General features: G+C 35.5%; 1 protein-coding gene across 1 annotated transcript; it reads right to left on the reverse strand.

Annotated features, from left to right (window-relative positions):
- Positions 1-3,543: 3,543 nt before the first annotated feature.
- On the reverse strand, positions 3,544-4,482 carry LOC124977429 (olfactory receptor 4F3/4F16/4F29-like). Its single transcript, XM_047540977.1, has one exon. The coding sequence runs from the start codon at positions 4,480-4,482 to the stop codon at positions 3,544-3,546; it is 939 nt and encodes a 312-aa protein (XP_047396933.1).
- Positions 4,483-27,617: the final 23,135 nt, after the last annotated feature.

Consider the following 27,617-nt stretch of genomic DNA (forward strand, 5'->3'; position numbering starts at 1 on the left):
AATAACATTTACTCCCTTTATATGTGGATAGGATATTAGTGGCAGTAAGGCCTTATATTTCGAGTGCTCAAGAGCTTTGCTGAGCTATTAAAATAATTGTATATGGCAGACAATTCTCAACTTTTCACCTTTTTTGACAAAGAATTTCCTTGACTAAAATTCCGTCAGTCAGTCTCTCTTAGCCCTCTTCTCAACTAGGACTTCACCTTGGTCCCCTCCCTGATTGGGTGTGCATAGCCCAGTTTTAGAAAGGATACTGTTAGTTAGTTTAGAAAGAATCCCCAAAACTTGATATCTAATTGTAATAATTTTCAATCCACTGACACCACGACCTTCTTCTCAGCCATATAAATCCCCACTTTTTCTTATTGTATTGGGAATTTCTCCCAATGCTATGCTGAACTCTCCTTTCCTTTCCTCAGTTGCAACAGTTCCTTAATAACTTGTTTTTATCAAATTATCTATGAACAGGATTTAGTTTTCTTTAACAAGTACCCTCTATGAAATAAAAACTAGTTACTTCAGTGAAATTTTTGTAATTAAAAGCCTACAAAATGGGAGATCTTTGTCAACTGCTTCTCAGATAAGGGATTAATATCCAGAATATATAAAGAGTCAAAAAACAGCTAAACTAAGGAACTAATCTAGGTGCGCTTCAACAGATGAATGGATTTTGAAAATGTGAGATATATTTATGTACATATATTTATGATGGAATATTACTCAGTCTTAAAGAAAACTGAAATTATGGGATTTCCCAGAAAATGAATGGAGCTGGAGAATATCATGCTAAGCAAAATAAGTCAATCCCAAAAAAAAACAAAAGCCAAATGTTTTTTCTGATATGCAAATGCTAATTCACAGTGGGAGGTGGGGCTATGAAAGAATATAGTTACTTTAGATTAGGTAGAGGAGATTAAGGGAGGTGAGGGGGTATGGGGATAGCAAGCATAGTAGACTGAATCAAATATTATTACCCTGGATACATAATATAACTATATGACCAGTGGAATTCTACATCATGTATAACCAGAAGAATGAGAAATTATACTCCATTATATATGATATATCAAAGTGCATTCTACTGTCATATGTAACAAATTTTTAAATTATTTAAAAAGAACCCAAAAAACAACACCAAAAATAAAAAATAACCCAACCCATAAACAGGCAAAAGAACAAAACAGACACTTCTCAAAAGAAATACAAATGGCCAACAACCATATAGGAAACTGTTGAACATCTCTAGCAAGCCATAAAATTCAAATCAAACTATACTGAAAAAAACTGCATCGAAATTTCTTCTCACTCCAATCAGAATGGCAATTTTTAAGAATAAAAATAATTATAAATGCTGGCAAGGATGGAGGTAAATACACTCATACATTGTTGGTGGGAATGCAGATTATTATAACTACTCTGCAAAGCAGTAGGAAGATTCCTCAAAAAAATGGGAAAGGAATGACTATATGACCTGGCTATCCCACTCCTTCATATTTATCCAAAATAATGTCAGCACACTATATCAATACAGCCACATCAGTATTTGCAGCAGCATGATTCAAAATAGTCAAGCTATTTTGGGAATCCTGGAATCAGCCCAAATGCCTGGCAACACATGAATGGATTTTTTAAAATGTGGTATCTATACACATTGGAGTTTTACTCAAAGTGGAATGAAATTATGACCTTTGATGGTAAATGGATGGAACTGGGGAACATCATACTAAGTGAAATATGTCCAACTCAGAAAGTCAAGGGTCAAATATTTTCCTTCATATACAGAAACTAAATCAAAATAAGGGGATGGGAGGAGTGAGAGAGAGGAATGCCTTGAAAATAAAAGAGAGGGTAGGAGGTTGAGGGGGAAGGAGGAAGTACAGGAAAAAGGAAGAATGGTAAAATGAAATAGACCAAACTTTCCTTGATATATATATATATATATATATATATATATATATATATATACACACCACAGTGAATTTCACCTTTATGTTTATCCATACAGCACTAATGGTAAAACACTATAAATAAATAGAAGGAAGACCAGCAGAGTAGGGGAAAGAAAAGAGGGTAAGGAAGGAGGGAAGGAAAAGGGGAAGTGCTGTTGACTGCATTGGAGTAAATTATATTCTATGATGTATGGGTATGTCAAAACAAACCCTAATGTCAGGTATAACTATATGCACTAATAAAACTAAAGTTTAAAATGGATGACTGAGATGCAAGGTAATAGCAACCAAAAAATGTGACTAGCCACGTACAATGTAATAGAATCTGGTTTTGTTTTCAAGAAGAAAAGGTAGATTCATCCTAAGATAAAGTAACAGGTTATTTCATAATATACACCTGAACCTTGACCCCACCTTCCTTGCTGGGTACACATAGACCAGTTTTAGCAAAAGATAAAACCTGGTGGATGAAGAAGATTCCAGAAGTAAATTCTATTTCCCTTATTTACGTATGATTTCAAATAATAAGTCTGAATAGAAGCAATGATGCATGTTAAAAATCTGGCAAGTTATGCAGCTCAGCCTTAATAATTTTACTCAAATAAAAGCACTCGGTTTAAAAAAATTATGAAACAGAATTATCTCTAAAACTAAATGATGTTGGATATGTTAATTCATCTTTTGTATTTCTCTATTTGTGAAAGACCTACTTTTAGAGACTGTTTATGTGATTAAATAATTGCTTTATCAAGAGCTTAATTTTCACTAGACTAGCATTAAATTGTGTGACTTTCAAAAAAAATCACTCAGAAATGCTTCACTACCAAATGTTACATTAAAGCAAGATTAGAACTCAGTTTTCTATTAGAATGACATGAAAAAATTATTGTGGTTTATTCTTTGTTATCTAGAAGTAGTAAATGTTATTCTCTTCCTTCCTTGTAATCTTAGGAGAAATTCACAGCAATAATTTTTTGTGTTTTATACTGACTTTATATACTCTATTATTATTCTTTAAAGTTATTTGCCTATAAAAGAAGCTAAAGTTACTTCAGCTATGTTAATTTCAAATATACTGTCACTCTAACTATATGGCAACTATTTTAGTTTTGATAACTACTCTATCTATACTACTACTTTGGGCTGATTTATGCCTACCAAAGATAAAATTTGCACTTGTAAACATATTACCTGTGAAAGTGAGATAATTTGCAAATAGGATCTTTGCAGATGGGTCAAGTTAAAATGAGGCCATACTAAATTGCAGAGGACTAAGGAGAAACTTCTCCCTGTCCTGAAGGCCTCAAAGTAAAGTGCCCTTTTACGTATTTCTAATAATTACTTCATATATCATCCCTTTGAAATTTAGCCTCAAAATTATCATGATCTTTTGGTTTCTAAATACTTTGCATGTAATTCCTCCTCTCCTTTCAGAAATGAATGTCCCTCTTTCTTAAGTAAAAGATAAAATGCACCTAATACAATATGGATAATCAAATCAAGGGAGGACAAAGAGAAGCTTTTATCTGACTCTGACCATCACAGTGAACTTCAGTATTCTATGAACACTCTTCACAATGCCACCAATCACTTAGGAGATCTTCCTATAAGTCACTAGCTGTCTGCATACTTTCCTCATTGCCACCTTCATTTCTTGATTTCTTAGTGTGTAGATGAAAGGATTCAGAAAAGGAGTCAGAACTGCATCAAAGAAGGCCAGGAACTTGTCCAGGTGTGTGGAAGAATATGGCCATGTATAGATGAATATTAAAGGACCAAAGAACAAGACGACCACAGTGATGTGAGCTGAAAGGGTGGACAGAGCCTTCGAGGAACCAGCAGAAGAGTGTTTCTGAACAGTGAGAATGATGACAATATAGGAAATGATCAGTATAAAGAGGGAGCCCACAGAGAAGAAGCCACCGTTGGCTCTGACCATGAATTCCAGTTGATAGGTGTCTGTGCAGGCAAGTTTGATGAACCAAGGAAGGTCACAGTAAAAGCTGTCCAACACATTAGGGCCACAGAAGGGCAACTTTACCACAAAAGCCAATTGAACCACTGAGTGCATAAGGTCAACCACCCAGGCAGTCACTAAAAAGAAGATGCACATTCTTGGGCTCATGATGGTCAGGTAGTGCAGAGGCTTACATACGGCCACATATCTGTCAAAGGCCATGGCTATGAGCAGCACCATCTCCACACCACCAATGACATGGATGAAGAAGATTTGGGTGACGCATCCTCTAAAGGAGATGACTTTGTTCATCCTGAAAAGATCATAAATCATCTTGGGAGAGATGACAGAAGACAGACCCAGGTCAATAAAGGAGAGGTTGGCCAAGAGAAAGTACATGGGAGAATGTAAATGTGGCTCAGAAGCCACCGTGAACACAATGAGGGAGTTTCCCATCATGCTTGCCACAAAAAACATGGAGGAGAACACAAAGAGGAGTAACTGGATACCCCAGGAGTTGGTGAGTCCCAGGAACACAAACTCAGACACCACAGAGTGATTTGCTCCTTCCATTGGCTTTACTGGAAGTGGTACCTGAAGCAGAGTAGTATGAGAAAATGTGAACTATGCTAGTTATATTAATAGTATAGAAGGAGATAAGTGAAATTTTTTATAGTTTATTTACACTTTAGCATTAAAACTGACTTCACAAGCTCATAGTCTCTGAAATGTAAATTTAGTCAGTGTTATGTGGATCTCCTATCACTTATGTTCTGTCTCTATTTAATATAACTCTTTTTCCTTCCATGTAGATACAAGATGATCAACATAAATAACAGAAGTCAAACCAAAACCCTTCCAATTTGGGTTCAAAACTAATATCATCAGCCCCGGTCACATGAAACTAATTGATCCACTTTGAAGTCAATAAAACTTCACCTGGAAAACATACTTTTTCTTTTCTCCTTCCCAATCCTTACCTATGGGAGGCTTATCTATGTTAATCTTCAATATTAATTTAAGTTTACCACATCTGTGAAATCTTGATTTATTATTGCTAGCATTTCTTTTACTTTCCCTTATAGTGAACTGGTTACAAATCTAATTCATGAAGGAAACTGTAAACTTCTTGAAAGCAGGCATTATGGCTTATTCATATTTGGACTCTACAAAGCAATACAAAAGTGGCCCACGAAATGTACAGATCTATGAAATGTTACCATTTTGCACCATGTTAGGTGCAAAAATTGAAAATAAGTGTGTACACTTTTCTAGAAATCAGTATTATATTAACACCCTGTTTCTCATTTTGTATTTCCAAAATGAATCCATCCATGAAGGACTAGAAATAAAAGTGAAAAAGAACTAGCCCCTCAATATAGGTAATTTGAGAAATGCTCCCTGAAAAACTTTAAAACTATGAAAAGCATCATAATATAATAGAAAACATTTCTGCAAACTTCAATGTAATGATACATCACATTATCTTGGAATTATTTAATTTCATTTAGGGAATCAGCATAACAGAAAGAATATGGGTTTTAAACAGACAAAACCAAGATTAGCTCCATGATTTCATCCACTGGCATGTTGATCTTTGAGCTGAAGCTTATTTGTGAAACTGTAATTGTATTTAGAATATCTTAATCATGTGACTACAGTATATATTTAGTAAATTTTATTTCTCTTTATTTTGCTTGTTCAAAATAGCATATAATTCATGAGAAAATGAATGAAAAAGAAAATATTGTGCTATTGGCTGACAGAAAACATCAAAATTTCATATCATAAAAGATATTTCAATAAAGAAACATGATTCATATAACATTCACATTATTTACTGATGTTACAGACATAACTAGGTTACAGACATAACATTAGAAATCACATCTAAATTATTCAATCCAATGTATCAAAAATTTAGACTCACTCCAAATATATAATATGGATAAATAAAGATTTGCTGAATAAAATTCATTTTTTTAGGATTAGAGATGGATCAGATGAAGAAGGAAGGAAAGGTGGAATGGAAAATGAAAAAAATTATCCTATCAAAAGTCAGAATAGGACTAAAAGGAAGGCTTCAACCTAGTCTAAGAGACTTGAATCAATGAGGTCCGTTTTAGAACCTATTATAAATTGAAGATAACTAATTTAGAAAATTTTCTAATTGTCACAGATCAGGAAATTCATTTCCAAATATGTTCAATAACTTGGCCAAAAACAGAACTTTACTTAGTGATAGAGCTTAGACTAGAACCCAAGTCTAATGACTTCAAGACCAGTGCTAATTACCTGACCTCTTATTTACCTGTGATTTCCTGCAGAGAAAAATCTAAACAAAAGCATGTGACAGGGTGATGAAAGAAACTGTTGGGGAAAGATGAGCCCCTTTTAGAGCTCCTCACTGACACTTACTGACTTGTGGATGTGTGATCTCTTAGCCACCACAATTAACCATCCCAGACAACTATCAGCTTTTTAATATACCTTGGTGTCTTCAGAAAATTGACAGTTCACTAAAGCATTTGTTGTTATTCTAATTGTTCAAGTAAATACTCTTATTTGAAATAGATGGGTTCCTGGATGGACTCATAACAAAAAATCATGGTTTAATACTCAACCTTCTATCTCTAGAGGGAACAACTGACCCCCTGAAGAGGTTTCAGCATATTGTAACACCCTCCATGTTGACTGTGTTCAAATTGGTACTCCTTCATGTAATCATGCTTGGCTACTTGAACCTAAGTTTGAAGTTTTCTGTGTCTAGAATTTCATCTCAACTCCCCAAGTGGATTACAGGACTATTGCATCAAACGCCTTTCTTTCTGAGTTTCACAGTGCCTGGAAAGTACTAGACATATAAAGATCCCCAATAAATAGCTTAAGTGCCCTTTTTGAGTCAAAGTATATTAAGGCTGATCATCAGTCTCACTGTGGGTACAGAGACTCTAGATTCCATCTCAGTTTTTATGTTAAAGATGGACTCTGTGTGTGATTTTATCTTCCTTTGAATTAATCTTCATTTTAGCTCTTAAAACATCAAGTAGCAAATATTTCTATTTTTGTTGTTGTTGTTGTTGTTCTGGGGATTGAACCCAGGGGCACTTAGTCACTGAACCACTCATTCCCTTTTTTTTTTTTTTTTTAATTTAGAGACAGGGTCTCACTGAGTTACTTAGGGCCTCACTAAGTTGCTGAGGCTAGCTTTGGATTTGTGATCCTCCTACCTCACTCCCAAGCCACTGGGACTATAGTCTTACACAACCATACCCAGGTCCATTTTTTTAAAGAATCATATACAATGATAATAAATTATACCTTTCATTATCTGAAAAACAATGTTTCACAATCCAGCACCTAATAACCTAGTGACCATGAATAACACATTTCATGTCTAAGCCCTTTTCTCATGTGTAAAATGGAGAAAATTAATATGCTACAGAAATGAAAATATGAAGTGATATATGACCCTAAGTCTAGTCAATTCTTCTTCTGAAATATATCTAATAATGAAAATAATCTTTATGTCCAAGATAAAATAATACATGAATAAATTTTTGCATATTAATACAGTGGAATGAATTATTTGGAAAGTAATCTGCATGGATCAGATTTATGATTGTTACCATGGAGAAAAACTTGAAAGTATAGAATTTAGTGGAAAACATCAGATCATAAAATAATACATTGATAAATTTTTTGAAAATTTTTCATTCCATGAATATTATGTATTAAATATAAATATGAATATATGTGTGTACATATATTAAGTAAAAGTCTATAAATATAGAGTAAATATACAAAAGTTTGAACAGAAAGACTATCCAACAACTTCAGAAATTCTGTAGTTATAAGCCAATTGTACAGGTGTGTCTGAAGTCTTCTTGAATGCTAAGGCTTTCTTTTTTTTTTTTTTTTTTTTTGTGGTGCTGGGGATTGAACCCAGGGCCTTGTGCTTGCAAGGCAAGCACTCTACCAACTGAGCTATCTCCCCAATCCACATGCTAAGGCTCTTGAAAGAGTTTCACCATAAATTTTATCAGGTACACACAGTTAACTGTGAGTATATATATTTCCCTTTTGGCTCTCTTTTCCCCATGTACTATGAAATAAAATTTGGGAATTTAAGGAAAAGTGAATTTAAAATCAATAACACTGTAAATATGGAACCTAATTGGACAATATTGAATTGTCTTTAATTTTACTGAAGTAAAAATGGAAAACTGTCAGAAGTCAAGAAGAAACTTTCCCTAGATGTACTAAAAGAAAAGAACTATATAGCAAAACATTGGAAAATTCAGAAATCCACACATTTCAGGTCATCAAAACTAAATCCAGTGGTGGGGAGTGAGAGAAGAATGGAGGAACTTTGGATTATGTGGAGGGAAATGAGATAGTGGAGGGAGTGGGGGCATGAAAGATGGTGGAATGAGACAGACATCATTACCCTATGTACATGTATGATTACACAAATGGTATGAATCTGCATTGTGCACAACCATAGAAACAAAAAGTTGTATCCCATTTATGTACATGAATCAAAATGAAGTCTGTAAAAATTAATTAATTAATTAATTTAAAAAACTAAATTCACTTGAAGTCTGGTCAGGATTCAATTCTTAGCTCTGAGCAATAGTCATAAGCTTGTTTGTAATAAAGTAATGAGGATGTGATGCCTGTTCACCTAAACGTGATCAAATACCCCCAGTATTGTTCATTATGCTCTGATACACTTTTTAAAGACGGTTCTCAAGAAAGTTTTTGAGGAGTTTACCTTGCATGAATTATTTATGCTTTTTTTTAGCTAATTATAGAAACATGTTATAAGACCTAGTACTTTTATCATTTTTATTGTGATTAATCCAAATACTTGATCCACATAGAATTGACCAATTCTTAAGAGATTCCCAAATGTTTACCCCTGTATAGAGGACACGGTGGTAATTAGGGTACCAAATGGGAGAATCATCTATTCAATGAAAAAGGCTTACAGACAGCTCTTAGGTTTGGAAATCTAAGCCATTGTTCATATAAATTTCCTGCTAAATCTAAAAATATTGAGAGGTAAGAACTACCCACAGCCAAAATTCCTTACATTTTTATCTTTCAAATTGTTACAAAATCTGCCTAGTATGCATGCCTATAATCTCAGGGACTAGGAAGGCTGAGGGAGGAGGATCACAAGTTTGAGGTCAACCTCAGCAATTTAACAAGACCCTCATAAACTTAGTGAGACCCTGACTCAAAACAGAAAACAAAAAGGGATGAGGATGTAGCTCAGTTGTAAAGTACCCACTGAGTTCAATCCCCAGCACATGAGCACACACACACACACCCACATAAATTTTGAATTGTCATAAAATCCATTTTTGTACCCATTTAAAGATCTGCCATTCCCTTGTTTAAGACTACTTCTGCTTTTACTCTTTATACCTATGTGAAATATAAGTACTTTTCAGTGTCCCTTTCAAATTACCATTTATGCACAGACTCCACAAAAATTACCCCCTAACTTTCTGGTTCTAAGACTCCATAACTCAATTTCTTTTATATTTCCTCAAGATCTCTTTCTAACCCCACATCTCCTCTTCCACTTTCCCTCCACCCCAGAATTTGTCAACATTTTCCAAAGATTTCATTTTTCTTACAGTTTGGAAACAAAATTAATACAAAACACTTTGAGAGGCATAAGCACATAAGAAAAGAGAAAATCTAATTCAATCTCCTATAGTTCTTGTTTTGTATTATTTTAAATTTTCCACATCATAACTTAAAACAGAATTTACACTGCAAACAAATTATTCACCTTTAGGTCTTTTGGAGGCTCTTTGGTTCTTTGGATATCTCTTCCATCCTACAAACTTGACAAGTTCCTAATAAGTTTAGTTCTCCTTTCACAAAAGGAAATCGGTTTATATCTCATCTCTTTTTTAATTATTAGTTGACAAATACAAATTTTATATACTTCTAATGTATGAAACAATGTTTTGACCCATATAAATATTGTGGACTAGTTAAATCAAACTATTTAACATATGCATATGTTATAAATTTTTTGAAGAATATTTAAAATCTACCTTGGTAACAATTTTCTTTTTGTATTGTTTTGTTTTGTTTCTGGGGACTGAACCCAGGAGTGTTTTACCTGAGCAATGGTGACAGTACTTTTTATCCTTATTATGAGTCAGGGACTTGCTGAGTTGCCCAGGCTTGACTTGAACTCGTGACCCTCCTGCCTGGAGTGATGGATTCGCAGGCATGCACCACAGTGTCCAGCTCTCATGGCAATTTTCCAATATATAACCTATCATTATCAACTACAGTCATCCTGATGCATGATACATCTCTGGAACTTATTTCTTTGGTCTATCTGAAATTTTATGTCCTTTGACCAACATCTCACCAACCCCTCAAACTCCAGAACCACCATTTTACTCTCGGTGTCTGTCAGTTCAACTTGTCTATATTCTACATACAAGTTACATGACATGCATCTCATCTATAAAGTTACAATGGTAATAAGTTACCAACCCTTATTTTCTTAGTTTCATGTGCCACATGAAATATTTCTTACCTCTTCAGGAAATTACAGAGGATGAGCATCAGTCATACAGTCATCACTAGAAACAGTATGATTAACATTAAGATGAATCTAAAACATCATAAAGCTGTTTGACTTTTTGTAATATTTTTCACATAACCCCAACACACTATGGGTCTAATTGAGAGTCAGGTGAGTTCACCATTTCTAATTTTCACAATTATTTCCTCTTATCACAACAATTCTAGAGTAGTTCAGTGTGTCATGCTAGACACTATCTCCTCTGCTGTCAGATGACACTTAGCACTGTAGGAGATGATGCATGTCCACAGGAATTCCTACACGGAACCATGTCTGACTAGAGAGCTAAAGCTACTCTCCTTATTATTAAATTTATTTCCGATCTTCCATTTAACCTACCGAAAGAAAAGGGCATCTCCATGGAGTCTGAGATCTTCCTGAGTTCTCTAACATTAAGGGCCATTGCACACTGGCATGGGTGGAAATGAAGCTGATTACGGCTCAAGGACAGTGGCCAAGTGATACTGTAGAGACCTGAGTGGAGATCACCCTCATGGGTCAAATGACTTTGTCCCCAGAGACCCATTTGGTTTTACCAGAAAAAAACAAAGGTCCTAACAACTCATAATGAGACACTAGAGAAGAGGAAATGAGAGTAGATTATTGTCTTCTAAATATATCTGTACTATTTTGTTCAACATTTTACAAATCTAGATAATGGCTTATTAGAAGCAATTCCTAAAATAGTCATTACAAAGAAAGTTCCGACTCTAAAACTCAACCACATACCATTAAGTAGAACAGAGGAGAGCAAACCAGTGTGGATACTATGTTGACAGGCATATAAATATTTACTCCTCTGAGTCAGGCAGTCTGGTCCATGCCTACAATCCCAGCTACTCAGGAAGCTAAGGAAGGAGGATCACCAGTTCAAGGTTAGCTTGAGCAACTTAGCAAGATCCTGACTCAAATTAGATTTTTTTTTAAAGACTTGGGTATGGCTCAGTGATAGAGTTCTTGCCTAGCATGCATGAGACCCTGGGCTCAATCCCCAGTACAGCTAAATAATAAATAAATATTTACTTTTCTAGACAAATAGAGAATAATTTTTCAATAAATAATTTGGGACATTAAGATTATTAGGGGAGCAAACAAAGATTGTAACTTTTAATTTTGTACACTTGTATCAGTTAGTATCCCACCAGGACAAGAGATGGCAAAGTCAAATTAAATAACTGGAGAGCGCTCAATAAAGAGAATATTCACAAAGCCATGAACAGTTTAAGGAAAAATGAGAGGTCCTAAGCAAAGAACAACAGGGGGGAACATTATCTTCTCTGAGCCTAAAGGGACAGAGGCAAAGAGTAGTTAGTTGTAAAAATCTAGAAATAAAACATTTGTGGATGGAGACGGTCATTAAAGTGTAACACAAGTTGAAGATTTGTACCTACTTTTTCTTCTATAAGATGCAGGGTCTCTGGTCTGATTCCAAGGTCCTTGATCCATTTTGAGTTGAGTTTTGTGTAGGGTGAGAGATATGGGTTTAATTTCATTCTATTGCATATGGTTTTCCAGTTTTCCCAGCACCATTTGTTGAAGAGGCTATCTTTTCTCCATTGCATATTTTTGGAACCTTTGTCTAGTATGAGAAAATTGTATTTATTTGGGTTTGTGTCCATGTCCTCTATTCTGTACCATTGATCTACCTGTCTATTTTGGTACCAATACCATGCCGTTTTTGTTACTATTGCTTTGTAGTAGAGTTGAAGATCTGGTATTGCAATGCCCCCTGCTTCGCTCTTGCTACTGAGGATTGCTTTAGCTATTCTAGGTTTTTTATTCTTCCAGATGAATTTCATAATTGCTTGCTCTATTTCTGCAAGGTACATCATTGGGATTTTAATTGGAATTGCATTGAATCTGTATAGCACTTTAGGTAGTATAGTCATTTTGACGATATTAATTCTGCCTATCCAGGAACATGGGAGATCGTTCCATCTTCTAAGGTTTTCTTGAATTTCTTTCTTTAGTGTTCTGTAGTTCTCATTGTAGAGGTCTTTCACCTCTTTTGTGAGATTGATTCCCAAGTATTTTATTTTTTTCGATGCTATTGTGAATGGGGTAGTTTTCCTAATTTCTCTTTCTGAAGATTCATCACTTATGTATAAAAATGCATTGGATTTATGAGCATTGATCTTGAAACCTGCTACTTTACTGAATTCACTTATGAGTTCTAAAAGTTTTCTGGTGGAATTTCCAGTTTCCTCTAAATATATAATCATGTCATCAGCGAACAGGGATAGTTTGAGTTCTTCTTTTCCTATTCGTATCCCTTTAATTTCTTTGGTTTGTCTGATTGCTCTGGCTAGAGTCTCAAGGACGATGTTGAATAGAAGTGGTGAAAGAGGGCATCCCTGCCTTGTTCCAGTTTTTAGGCATATTTATACAATGGAATATTACTCCGCAATGAAGAATGATAAAATTATGGCACTTGTAGGCAAATGGTCGAAATTGGAGAATATCATGCTAAGTGAGATAAGCCAATCTCAAAAAACTAAAGGACGAATGATCTCGCTGTTAAGCGGATGAGGACATATAATGGGGGTGGGAGGGGTTAGCATTAGGTTTAGGGTTAGGTTTAGAGTTAGGCTAAGGAGAGCGGTAAGAATGAAGGAAAGAAGGACTGTATAAAGGGAAAAGGGTGGGAGGGGTGGGGGGGAAGGGAAAAAAAAGAAACATCATTACCCTATGTAAACGTAAAAAAATAAATTAAAAAAAAAAAGGACATTGACACAGAAACACACAAAAAAAAAAAAAAAGAAATTAGGCAAAGAATAGAAGTAAAGATCAAACCTAGCTATATTGACACCAGAGTTCAAAGTATATAAGAATGCAGTTATTTGGAAATAAAATAAATCAAGAATGCACCTAGTTATGTTTGTGATTAAGGAAATATTGTATAGTAAACAAAATTTTAAATTTCAATTTTGTGGATTTAAACTGGAAAATAAATGTATGTGGTTTACAAAAAAAAATAAATAAATAAAAAAAATAAAAAAATAAAGTGTAACACAGCCAGCCCACTGTGCCCCTGAAGAGAAGAAATAAATAAAATGATCTGATCTTGGCAAAGTGATCAAATTCCCCAAAGTGAACCACCATAAGTGTACTTCTTATGAATTACCTAGAAGGAAAATACAATAAAAATAACACACAGCTTTCATAATCCCCACTTTGTGAAGTTGCTTATAAGGCCTATTTTGACAAGAGACTCCCTCATTTCACCCTGTCCACCATTAGTCTTTATATTTTCTTCAATTCTGAAGGGATAACCTTGCCAGATATAATAATCGTGTTTGATAGTCACTTTCATTAAGAACGTGAAATTCTTCATTCCATGCTCTACTAGTCAATAGCTTCTACTGACAAATCTTCTATTAGTCTGATGGAATTGCCCTTAAATGTGACTTGACACTTTTTTCTTTCACATTTTAAAACTCTTTCCTTTTACTATACTTTTAAAAATTTTATTATAATATTTTATAGTGAGGATCTTTTCTAGTTATGTCTATTTGGGTTTGTATAAACCTCCTATACCTGGATTTCCATATCTTTCCCAAAATTAGGGAAGTTTTCTGCAATTATTTCATTAAATGGGTTTTCAATGCCTTTAAACATTATTTCTTCTCCTTTGAAGATAATGACAATGTGGTCATTGGATCTTTTAGTGGTGTCTCAAAGATCGTGAATGCCCTTTATTCTTTCTTAATGTTTCTTCATTTCTGTCTCAATTTTATTCTTCAAAGGACCCATCTTCAAGTTCTGACCAATATCGTCATATTCTTTCCTCCACTCAGTCTAGTCTATTGTTGAGACCTGCCATTGAATTTTGATTTCGAACGCCTTGTTTCCAATATTTCTTAATTTTTTTTTCAAAATCTCTCTTTGCTGAATTATTCATTCATATCTGGCATTGCCTTTCTAATCGCATTTAACTTTATATTACCTTGGATCTCAGTGAGTTTTTTAAAAATAAATCAGTCCTTTGAATTCTTTTTTTTAATTAAAATATTTTTTATTTTTACAGACACATTTTGATTCATTGTACAACTTTTCATTTCTATGGTTGTACACAATATAGATTCACACCATTCATGTAATCATATATATATACAGGGTAATACTGTCTGTTTCATTCTACTATTTTTCCATCCCCAACCCCTCCCACCACTTTATCCTCTACACCACCCAAAGTTCCTTCATTCGTCTCCCCACATCACCCCGCATTGTTATATATTGTCATGCACTTATCAGAGAGATCATTCAGCCTTTGGTTTTCTGGGATTGGCTTATCTCAATTAGCATGATATTCTCCAACTGCATCTATTTACCTGCAAATGCCATAATTTTATTCTTTTTTTGACTGAGTAATATTCCATTGTGTATATATACCACAGTTTCTTTATCCATTCGTCAATTGAAGGGCATCTAGGTTGGTTCCACAATCTAGCTATTGTGAACTGAGCTGTTATGAAAATTGATGTGGCTGCATCACTGTACTATGCTGAATTTAAGTCCTTTGGGTTTAAACTGAGGAGTACCTGATAGCTTTATCAGGCACTTCATCTACTTCGATATTTTTGGAATCTGTTACTTGAGAGTTATGATCTTTAGGATATGCCACATTGCCTTGTTTTTTCTTATGTTGTGATTTGCACATCTACTAAACATTTCTACCACTTTTATGGGATAGCCTTCATACGCAGATTTCTCCTCAGAATGTGTCTTGGGGTGTCAGTTTGTCATGCATTGTTGAGTTTATTTTCAGTTGGGCACCACAATGTAAATCCCCTAAAGCTTCCTCGGCTATTAGTGATTTGGAACACAGTGTGTATTATATTGCAGTTGGAGAGGTCCACTGTCTCTGTGCATTGCACAAGAGTGGGGACTCCAGCACTTCAGGTGGGTGTGGTATGGGCAGCAGAGTGTGTGGGAGGCACCCCAGTGGAATTACTCCTACAGTGGAAATGGTGGCCTCTGTGGGGAGATAGAGAATTTCCTCAGGCATTGTTGATACTGTCTCTAGCATTGGTTGCTCCAGAAGAAATGAGGAGTCTGAGGCACTTGTCCTTTGATTAGACACCAATATGGGTCCAGGTGCTTCTTATGGAGAGGCAGGGGCAAGAATCACAATACCCAACTGTGGGCACTCACAACCAATTCCATCAGTAGCCCTTGATCAGAGAAGGTGTGGGGGCACCTGACGCGGGTGAACTGCACAGGTATAATGGCATAAAAAGTTGTGTTTTCCTCTCTGCTACTGTGGTTGTGCCTACCCAGAACAAGGACCTTCGACTCTCCCTCAGCTTTGCAAACCTGGGGATGAGGCCATGACCGGGGGCTTTTCTTACACCAATTTTCTCAGTTGTAGTACCCACCAGAGATCTAGCAGCAGTGGGTCATTGTTAGAACCAGGCAAAATTCCTCTCCACAGAGCTATTCACAGGTGCAACTGAGAGAGGAATGCAGCTGGCACCAGAAAATTTCTCTCTGGAGCTTTTTAGGCTGTTCACTCTGGGGGCAAGATGTGAGCTGGAGTCATGGATGTGTGGCTGGGGACTGCCCTGGCATGCCTCTGTGGGCAGGGTACAGTGGAACCACAGAGTTCTTTCTCTGCCTTGTTAGTGACAGGCACCATGCATGGTGCTGTAAGAGCAGCAGAGGGGACAACATGAACAATTCCTTCTGTGAAAAACTACATTGCACTGGCCATGCCCCCAATCCTGGAGGGCAGGCTCTGATCCCGTAGTTCTTAAGGATGGTGACCTCTGCTCCCCTCCACATAAGAACACCATTTCTCCATAATGCAGCATTCTCACTGTGTTTGCATAAGTCACTCTTAGAGCAATGTTTGGTTCATGAAGCAGTTACCCACTGAGCCAGTGCAGTGGATTGTGGGGTCCCAGATGGGAACATATAGGGTTTCTGACCACCCCCAAGAAGTGTCCAAACTCTGACAGTAGATCCCTTCTCAAGATGGCTCTGGTTATAACACCCTGGGGGTTTGCTGGGAGGTGAATTCCTTTTCCAAAGACAGGATACTATGTGGTTTTCAAGTTTCTTATCTACTTAGGCTATTACACTGTGAATGTTATGAAACACCCCAATAGCTGGGATTGCCAGTACCTACTCTGATGGATTTTTCAGGCACTCTTTCACCTTTGCTCCAACACAAGGGAGAATCCTCCTCCTCCAGCTGGGAAGCCAAGGCAGCAGGTGCTAACTGGGGTATTTTGTTTCTCTTGCTGTGCTGCGGTCCCAGGTCTGGATTTTATATGGGTTCAATTTTTCTTTTCTTTTCTTTTTTTTTTTTTTTTTTGAGGGGGGAGTGGATTCTATTTTTCTGCTGTTGAATTTCAGTGTTCTTCCATAGGCACTCACCTCAATCGCAGCTATGTACCTGTTGCTTTGATCTTTTCAGAGAAGCCAATGGAGTGCTTGGTGACTCCACTCAGACACCTTGCTGATCTTGAGCACTGTTTTACAACTATTCGTAGAAGCACATGTGAGGCATCTAAGAGATATCATATGGGACTGAACCTCAGAAATCACAAGCACTATATTTTATATAATAATTTAAAATGAGGTTGTTAATATAAATTAGAAGGGAAATGAAAGATTACTCACTAAGAACGTGCTGAAAAAATTAATAAAGCAAAATTTAAAAAACTAGATCCTTTCCTAATTTTCACCCAAAATAATTTTATGTAGATGAAGATTTTGAGAAATACATATATTTGTTAATATTCATTAGGTATTGACATGAAAATAAATTTCCTAAGAATGCAAATATGGAAGCCATGATTTAAAACCTCCATAGAGTTAGACTCAAAAATTTTAACTTTAATGTATCAAAGTCATAGGGAAAATCAAGAAGAAAACAACAAATTTGGGGAAACACTTCGAAAAAATTTAAGAACAAAGAGTGAATGTCTTTAACATTAAATGGATATTGAATTCAACATGACAGACACAAATATTTCACCTGTGAAGAGGAATACTTCATCCAAGAATATTTAATTTATATTTCAAATAAAAATATGTGACTATTTTTTGGTCTGTCCTGAATCACTTTTCCCTTTTACTGATGGCTATACCCCACTTCCTTCATTTGGGAACTTGCCCTCCTCAAATCCATGTAGTTCTTTATAGATTGTCAACCACCTGACCTCGGCCCCTCCCCACAAAGGTGGAAATGAGATCCAGACCTGACCCATTAAAGAACTACAGCAATGCCAGTTAGAATCTTCTCATTAGGTTTTAACATGGATGCTAGGAAAATGACTCACTGTTCTCTGAGGTTGGCGATCCTGGGATGAATTTAACTTGGAATTAGTTGTGCCTCTTGACTCTCCCCATACTACCTATTAAAAATAATGTACAAAAGAATAAAATTAGACAAAGATACAGAGATTGTTTTAAAGAGTTTAAAATGAGAAAGAGTGAGGAGGAAAACAAAGAAAGCAAGGAGGAAGAGAAAAGGAATGAATGGAAGAACAAAATCCAGAAGTGTGAAATTGAGAGTCCATGGAGGCCAGGAAGCTGACCAACCCAACAACTAATCCAGTCAATTTTCATGTGTGTCTTAGCTAGTTTATGCTTCTTTGCGATAGATTCATTATGAGACTTATAAATCAAAAGTTCTGATCATGTCCTTGAGGGGCTGGCAAGATGGCCAAATAGAAATTCCCAAAACTCACTTCCTTCCACTCAAACAAGACACAGAATAAAACATGAACAGCTGCATTTGGAGGTGAGCAGCATTGAAAACTCAACAAGGGCAAGATTATCATCCTGCAATTCATGGAGGACTGGGCTGGGGGCATGGAGGGTGGAATAAAGTGCAGCACAACCATGAACACAGTTCTCTGGCCAGAAGGAGCCCCCATTGCAGGGGCAAGGCCTCGAATTTGTGGACACTAACAGCCTCACTGCAGATGCTGGCGTCTAGGTCTAGAGCCCAGTTAGGGAAGTATCCTAAAGTCTGCACCATAGCTCTGTTCCAGAAAAGGAACTTGTGTTGTCTCTTCTGTCACCCACATAGCCCAAGCTATAGCAGTGCAGGAGACATAGTGGGAAGGAGCCACCGACTACAATTGACCCCGTGCCACAGCTGGCCTGAGCTGCACCGCACTCCATTCAAGTCATATAGTTGGTCCAAACTGCTGCCCTATTCAGCCCAAGATGCTTCTTCAGTTGGGCTGCACCATGTAGTTGACCGGGCCACCAGTGAACCTAAGAATGCAACCCATGTTTCACATCCCCATGGTGCTAAGACACCCAAACCACCACTAAGGACAAAGGTCTTCCACCACTGCTGGGAAAATATCCACTATGCTTCACGTTTCCAGTGCCACCACTCCAATGTCTGGGATGGCCACACAATGGACACATCACTCTTACTATTGCATGCATCACACACCTGGACCACTAGAGTATGCATTTCCCCATGTTGTCTCTGTAAAGAAGAGGTCTTTCTCACCATGCCACCACAAGTACTACACCAAAACTCATTGATCAGAGGTGAAAAAGTTATAGGGAGACCATACTGAGGTGCTGAACTGGAATCAAAGCTCTCATAGCACACCAAACCAACACCCAAAGACACAACTTCAGGACACATTCATTTACTACAAAAACCTTATGAAAGTGGTACAAACAATTGTTCCATCAAATGCTCAAATCTCAATATAGGATTCCAAGAAATATGTCAAACAAGGTAACATGATACCTCCAAAGAAACACCTCTAGCAACAGACCTCAAAGAAAAGATTATTGATGTAATACTGACCAATAATTCAAAAGAATTACTATAAGGAAACTGAATGAAATTCAAGGAAACAGACAATTAAAAAATTAAGAAAACTATTCAAGGTATGAGTGAGTAATTCAGCAAGAAGAGTTCTTGAAAAAGAATCAAACAAATATATTGAAAATAAGAATAAATCAAATAAAAATGTAGTCTAAAGTCTTAACAACATATTAGATTGGTGACTTGAAGATAAGTCTTTGAAATATTTCAGTTAGTCAGAGGCAGGGGGCAGGAAAGAAGGAGGAGAGAGAGAGAAATCAACTTCAAAATCTCTGGGAAACCATTAAACAAATAAATCTTTGAACTTTGAGGGCATCTGAATGAACAAAATGGGAAAGGCATTAAAAACCTACTCAATGATGTAACGGAATGATAACTGTCCTAATCTTTGGGGGGAGATATAGACATTCAGGTACAGGAGGTCCACGGGGCCCAAATAGAAAGAATGGAAAAGAACCAGAAAAGAGCTTCACCATGACATGATAGTCAAATGGTTAAAAGTACAAGACAAAGAAAAGTGGGAAGTCCCATTTAAGGGAACCCCAATTAAAATAACAGACTTATTAGCAGAAACTTATAGAAGAAAAAGGCATGAAATGACATATTTCAAGTTCTGAAAAAAAATAACTTCTAACCAGGAATACTGTATCCTGCAAAGCTATTCAGAAATTAAGGAGAAATAAAGACTTTAGAGGACAAACAAAAATTTGGGAATTTATCACCACCAAACAAAAATTTATTCCTATATTCAGAAGTGAAAAAGATATCTACTGTCATGAAAACATATGAAAGTATAAATCCCACTAAAATAGATGCACAAAAGAGAAACAGAAAAGGACAGAACCTTATCAATTCTCAATGCAGTAAACTACCAAATCACAAAGATGAACAAAAGAGAAAGAAAAGAACTAATAATATTCTAATAAAACAAAAGAAAATTAATAAAATGACAGGAGTATGCCCTTATTCATCAATAATAACCTTGGATGTAGAGGAACTAAATTTCCAAATTGAAAGACAAAGACTGGCTGAGTGGATTTTTTAAAAAAGTAAAATAGCCAGCATTATGCTTCACCAGTGTCTTTACTGGACTGAAAGTAAAAAGATAGGAAAAGACATTCATGCAAAAAAAAAAAAAGCAAAAGTGAGCAGGAGCAGCTATGCTTAAATCAGATAAAGTAGACACTAAGTCAAAAATGTAAAAAGAGACAAAGAAGGTCATCATATACTGATAAAAATATTGATTCAACAAGAAGATATAATGATTATAAATGTGCATGTACCTAATGTTGAAGCACACGATTTTATTGGACAAATATCATTAGAGAAATCCAATACAATAATAACGAAAGGTTTTATCACTATACTATAGATGTGATGCAGTTAACCAACATTTAAAGAACTTTTCACCCAATAGCAGAATGCACATTATTTCTTTGTAAGTATAGGGAATAAAACCCAGGGGCACTCTACCACAGAGTTACACCCCCGTCACACACCCTTTTTATGTTTTATTTTGAGACAAGATCTTGCTAAATTGCCCAGGCTGGCCTTGAACTTTCAATCCTCTTGCCTCAGTCTTCTGAATTCCTAGGATTACAGTCATCTGTCACTGCACCTGTCTACATTCTTTCATCAGCATGAAACATTCTCTAGATCATAGCCCATATTAGGTCATAAAACAAGTATCAATAAATACAAAAAAATGAAATCATATGATGTATCTTTTCTGACCACAGTGTAATAAAATTACAAATCAACCAAAAAAGGAAACTGAAGAAATCATAGAAATACATAGAGACCAAACAGCACACTTTTGAACCAATAGTGGGTCATCAGCATACTATAGCAACCCAGCCATATCAATGTTTATAGCAGCTCAATTCACAATAGCTAGCTTGTGGAACCAACCTAGATGCCCTTCAACAGATGAATGGATAAAGAAACTGTGGTATATAAACACAATGGAATATTATTCAGCCATAAAGAAGAAGAATATCATGGCATTTGCAGAAAAATGGATGGAATTGGAGAATATCATGCTAACTGAAATAAGCCAATCCAAAAAATCAAAAGTTGAATGTTTTCCCTGATAAGTGGATGATGATATATAATGGGGGTCGGGGGTAGGTGGGTGAGAGAAGAATGGAGGAACGTTAGATTACATAGAAGGAAATGAAGAGGGAGGGAGTATGAAAAATGGTGAAATGAGACAGACATCGTTACCCTATGTACATGTATGATTACACGAATGGTATGAATCTACATGGTGTACAAACCATGGAAATGAAAAGATGTACCCCATTTGTGTAAAATGAATCAAAATGCAGTCTGTAAAAATAAAAAAAAAATTTAAAAAGAAATCAAAAGGAAATTTTTTTAATTTCTAAAAACAAATGAAACTGGGAAATTTGACATACTAAAATATGTGGGATACAGCAAAAGTAGTACTAATACAAAGGATTTTCATAGCAATATGTGCCCACATCAAAAAAAATTTTTTTTGAATAAGCAACCTAGTGATGCAATTGAAGTAATTAGGAAGCAAGAACAAAGGCCATCAGTTGATGTAAACATAATATACAATTCAGGCATGCATAGGAATAAAATCTTCTCATTTGCCTCAATGTGACTGAAAGGGCATTATGCTAAGGGGTGAAATGCTAATTATTCAATTTGATCATTACAAATTGTATACATATATGGAATTATTACACTGTATTACATAAATATTTGCAATTTATATGTCAATTTAAAATATTTTAAGTGTTTTTTTTTTAAAACAGAAAAGTGCAAAGGAGATTTCAATAACCTTCACTAGAGGAAAGCTAGAATAATACTTAGAATATTAGAATTTTGCAAGATTCTATAATTTTGGAAATTTGTGTTTCTAAATTTTGTTCTAGTCTATTTCACTGAGATGACTAACCAAAATTTTTTGAAACCACAAAAAATAATAAAAACAATTTTTAAATGGGCAATAAATTTAAATCAACATTTTTCATGAAAGACATAAAATAGACAACAGATATATGAAAAATGCTCAACATCAACTAAGTATCAGGAAAATGCAAATTAAAACCACAATGAGATATCTAACTTTTCCAGTTAGAATGACTATTATCAAAACTCTCAGGTGAAGCCAGGCACGGTGGCAAATGCCTGTAATCCCAGTGACTTGGGAGGCTCAGGCAAGAGGATAGCAACTTCAAAGTCAGTCTAAGCAACTTAGTGAGAACCTGTCTCAAAATAGAAAATAAAAAGAGCTGGGGCTAAGGCTCAGTGGTTAAGCATCCCTGGATTCAATTCCAGGCACCAAAAAATAATAATAATAATAATAATTCTCAGGTGGTATTTTACTACTACCTATTTTGATGAAGGTTTTTAAGAACAGATTAACATATAAATGTTTATAGTCCCTTTTCTTCTCCCATTCAGAAAAGTGAATCCTCTTATTGGTAATTCATCTTTCCCTTTTCCTCACTCTCAGCTTACTGCTTCTTGAAGAGTTCTATATTGCAGGTGACAGAACAGAATCAGAAATGAACATATAAGGAATGGGATAGCTGGGTCATATGGTGGTTCCATTCCTGATCTTCTGAGGAAACTCCATTCTGCTTTCCAGAGTGGTTGTACTAATTTGCAGTCTCATCAACAATGCATGAGTGTACCTTTTCCATATCCTTGCCAGCAATTATTATTTGTATTCCTAATGATTCCCATTCTAACCAGAATGACATGAAATCTCAGTATAGTTTGGATTTGAATTTCCCAGATTGCTAAGTATGCTGAACATTTTTTCATGTATTTGTTGATCATTTGTGTTTCTTCTTTTGAGAAACATCTGTTTAGTTCATTATGGATTGGGTTAATTTTGGTGTTTTGGGGGAGTTTTTGTTTGTTTGTTAGTTTGTTTGTTTGTTTAGTTCTTCATATATTTTAAAGAGTAGTTGGCAAAGATTTTCTCCCATTCTGTATGCTCTTGCTTCCTTTGCTCTTCAGAATTTTAATTTTAAGCCATCCCACTTATTGATTTTTGGCTTAATTTCTTGAGTTTTAGGAGTTCTTGGTTGGTAATTACCCAAAAGAACAAAACTCATGGTCAAAAAATATATGAAAAAATGTTCAACATCTCTAGCAATTAGAGAAATGAAAATTGAAACTAAACTGAGATTCCATCTCACTCCACTCAGAATGGCAATTATCAAGAATACAAGCAACAATAAATGTTGACAAGGATGTGGGGGAAAAGGTACACTCATACATTGTTGGTGGGGTTGCAAATTAGTGCAGTCACTCTGGAAAGCAGTGTGGAGATTCCTTTGAAAACCTGAACTGGAACCACCATTTGACCCAGTTATTCCACTCCTCAGTATATACCCAAAGGACTTAAAATCAGCATACTACAGTGATGCAGCCACATCATTTTCATAGCAGCTCAATTTACAATACCTAAGCTATGGAACCAACCTAGGTCATCTTCAACAGATTCACGGACATAGAGAATGTGGTATATATACACAATGGAGTATTAGCCATAAAGAATGAGATTCTGTCATTTGTCAGTATATGGATGGAACTGGAGACTATCATGTTAAGTGAAATAAGCCAACCCCAAAAAACCAAAGGCCAAATAGTCTCTCTGATATGTGGATGCTAACACACAGTAAAGAGGGGAGAGAGGGAAGAATAGAAGTTCGTTGGATTAGAGGAAGGGGAATGAATGGAAGGGAGGGGGATGGGAATAGGAAACATGTAGACTGAACTGTAAGTAACTTTCCTATGTTCATATATGAAATGAAACCCCACATCATGTACAACCACAAGAATGGGATCCTAATCAGAGTAAGTTATACCCCTTGAGTGTATAATATGTCAAAATGCACTCTACTGTCATGTATATGTAAAAAGACCAACAAAAATAAAATAAAATAAAATAAAATGTCTGGGGATAGAGATCAGTGACGCAGCTATTGCCTATCGCATACAAGGCCCTGTGCTTAAAACATGGTTCAAAAATAAAAGAAAAAAAGAAAGAAAAATTATAGGCCAATCTCAATCATAAACACAGATATAAAAATGAATCTATTTATAATCATAATACATGTTAGATATAGTACATAGAGCAAATTTTAGTAATGTTAAAAAATAAAATACATCATGAATGGTGTTTAATACTAGAAGCCTATGATTAATGTAAATTTAAAAATAGATTAATATAAGTAATGTAATTAAAGGGAAAAAATTGATCATCTCATGAATAAAAAAGCAATTAAGTGAAAAAATTCATCACCTATTCATGGCTTAAAAGAAAAAAATCTAGCTAATATGATACATAAAGGAATTTCCTTAACCTGAAAGAGATATCTACTAAAAGTCTATAACTAAGATCATGATTAATGAAGAAAGTATTTATTAATAATGATTAAAATACTAATTAGGATCACAATGAGATATCATTTTATATTCAGTTGATGGCAAGTGAATTTGCTTACAATGGAAAAGGTTGGTAAAAATGGAGCAATCTCTGTGAATATAAATTAATGCAACCTGTTTGAAATACAATTTGATACTGTTGTATGAGGCTGAACATTCTCATTCCCTATGTCTTAAAAGCTTTTGTTTCTATATTTTTGTAACTGTGTCCTGAAGGACCCCAAAACATGCACATCAGGAGACAAACAAGAAAGTACACTGCCCCTGCTAGAAAAAACTACAGGGAAATGTCCACCACAAGAGATTAATAGTGAATTGTATTTTCACATTGGGACATTAAATAGAATTACAAAAAAGCAAACTGCAATGCAACAATATGAACAGAGTTTAGAAACATCATATTGGAGTGGGAAAGCCAAAGCATTAACACAGAAGGAAACGATGTATATAAACCTTGCAAAACTTATTGCTTATGGACATTTAATTATTTAAATTTTTGTTTTCATAAACAAGAAATCCAGGAGGGGGAACTTCTGGGTGAGAGACAGTAAAGAGATAGGACTCGGGAGAGTAGATGCAATCATAGATGGGCTCACAAGGCTTATCTGATACTTTTAAACTCAAGTATATGTTTTCTATTTAGTAAATATCTAATATTTTGTAACAAATGTAGGGGAAAGTTTTAATGGATCAACAGACAACATGTTTTGTTCTTCAGAGTTACAAGTATTAAGCTAATTATATATCCATTGTTTTCAAAGTTGGGAATAACTGGTGCTCTAATTTACTATCAGTGACACAAGTTTGAACTGATCCAACTATTATACAGGACACATTTATAATATGTAATCAAGTCTCACAAATACCTTCTGGCCCAGCAGCTTCATTTCTATTAAATTGTCAGGAGAAAATAGTCAAAGCCTGTCGCTCTCGCCAGCAAGAACGACCCGGAGACGTGATGGGTGGCAAGCTTCTTTATTAACAGCAGATTCTTCTTCTTCCTTTTAGGGAAGTTACTGTCACTTATATAGGTTATATCAACTAATCAGAATATTCATGATATGTGGGGAGAACATAGACGTATATGGGTATAACTTGGAGCACTTAAGAATAACGCAAGAATCATGCAGAGGCCCTGACCAATTACTGAGACTTCCTCAAAGTGACGTTAGTTGTTTGCGCACAGAATAGCAGTTTCCAACCACACTGGCAGCTTGCCAGGCGCCATCTTGGCCAGGCCCCACCTAGGGCCAGGGGCCCGTACGCAACCCCGACAAAAGCCATCTATATAGGTAGTATGGCAGATGTATTGATAACATGATTGCTCATAACTTAAATTGGAAAATGTCCAGCAATGAAATACTGTCTAAAGCAATGTATCTATATCCATAAGATACGTTATCATATAGCCACCAAGAACCATATGTTAGTATATTTATCATCATGAAAATATTTACATATTATATTCTCAATGATCAAGGTTATTATAGAACCATCTGATCTATTTTTCATAATACAGTTTTAAATGCAAAAAGAAAGATCCAAGAAGTATACCAAAATTTCAACAGTTAAATGTGTGAGTTAAATGATTTTCTGTCATTTTTCTCCCTGCAGAATTGGAGAAAATCTTTGCCACCTACTCCTCAGATAGGGCATTAATATCCAGAATACATAAAGAACTCAAGAAAACTAACACCCTCCCTAAATAAAACCAAATAACTCAATTAATTAAAGGGAAAAATAACTAAATAGACACTTCTTAAAAAAAGAAATACAAATGGCAAACAAAAATAGATTAGATTTGTTATCACATGTCTGTAAATGCACACAATAAGATGATATAATTTGGCCAATACCACTCCCCAGCACTTCTCTACTCCCTCCTTTCCACCCTTGGCCCCTTTCCTCTACTGATCTCCTTTTCATTACCATGAGACCCACCCCCACTTTTCCTTTTTCCTGTCTAACTTCCACATGTATTCGAGAAAACATATATCCCCTCACCTTCCAAGTTTGACTTATTTCACTTCTAGCAATGGTCTCCAAGTCCATACATTTTCCTGCAAATGACATTCTACTTGTCCTTATGGCTGAATAAAACCCCACTGTGTATAAACACCACAGTTTATTTATCCACTCTTTTGTTGATGGTCACCCAGGCTGGTTCCATGGTTTGGTCATTATAAATTGTGCTGCTATAAACATGGGTGTGCCTGTATCTCAGTAGTATGATGACTTCAATTCTTTAGGATAGATACCTTTCTCTTCTTTATAACTTTTCATAACTCAATCTATGGTTGACCCCATGCATTGATCCTCTACTTTTCTGATATTTTTCTTCTATTTGTCATTTCTTGTTTCTGTTGTTCTGATTTCTGGTTCTATATGAATGAAATAATTTTCAGTCATTTTTTCCTCCTCATCCATAAATAATCTAAAATGTATTTTAGACTCAAATTCAGTTGATCTTAAAAAAGTTTAACAATTTGTTCTAAATCTACCAGGTTTCCTATCCCTTGATTTACCGAAGGAAAGAGTTGTTTCTTTCTCCCTCTCAGTTATTGTTTACTATTGTTATTTGGACAATAACAAATAACTCTTGACTTTCCCCTCTAGATACAATGAACAAGAAATCATGGTTTCTGGTTTTATGGAACAACACAGTCCTGTACAGAAAAACAAAAAATAATTAACTATATAATAAAAAGGTCTTTCCAATAAGGAATAAGAAGACATTAAAGTACAATATAAAGACCGGAGTAGGGAGGCAAGAGGGAACTGCTTTAGAACGGAGTCTTTCTTAGAGTTCACACTCGGGCTCAAACTTGAATGAAG

The sequence above is a fragment of the Sciurus carolinensis genome, chromosome 2, assembly GCF_902686445.1.
Source record: "Sciurus carolinensis chromosome 2, mSciCar1.2, whole genome shotgun sequence".
Taxonomy (NCBI): domain Eukaryota; kingdom Metazoa; phylum Chordata; class Mammalia; order Rodentia; family Sciuridae; genus Sciurus; species Sciurus carolinensis.

What these genes read in the sequence shown, in the direction of transcription:
- LOC124977429 (XM_047540977.1), bottom strand. Translation starts at nt 4,482, where the DNA reads ATGGAAGGAGCAAATCACTCTGTGGTGTCTGAGTTTGTGTTCCTGGGA.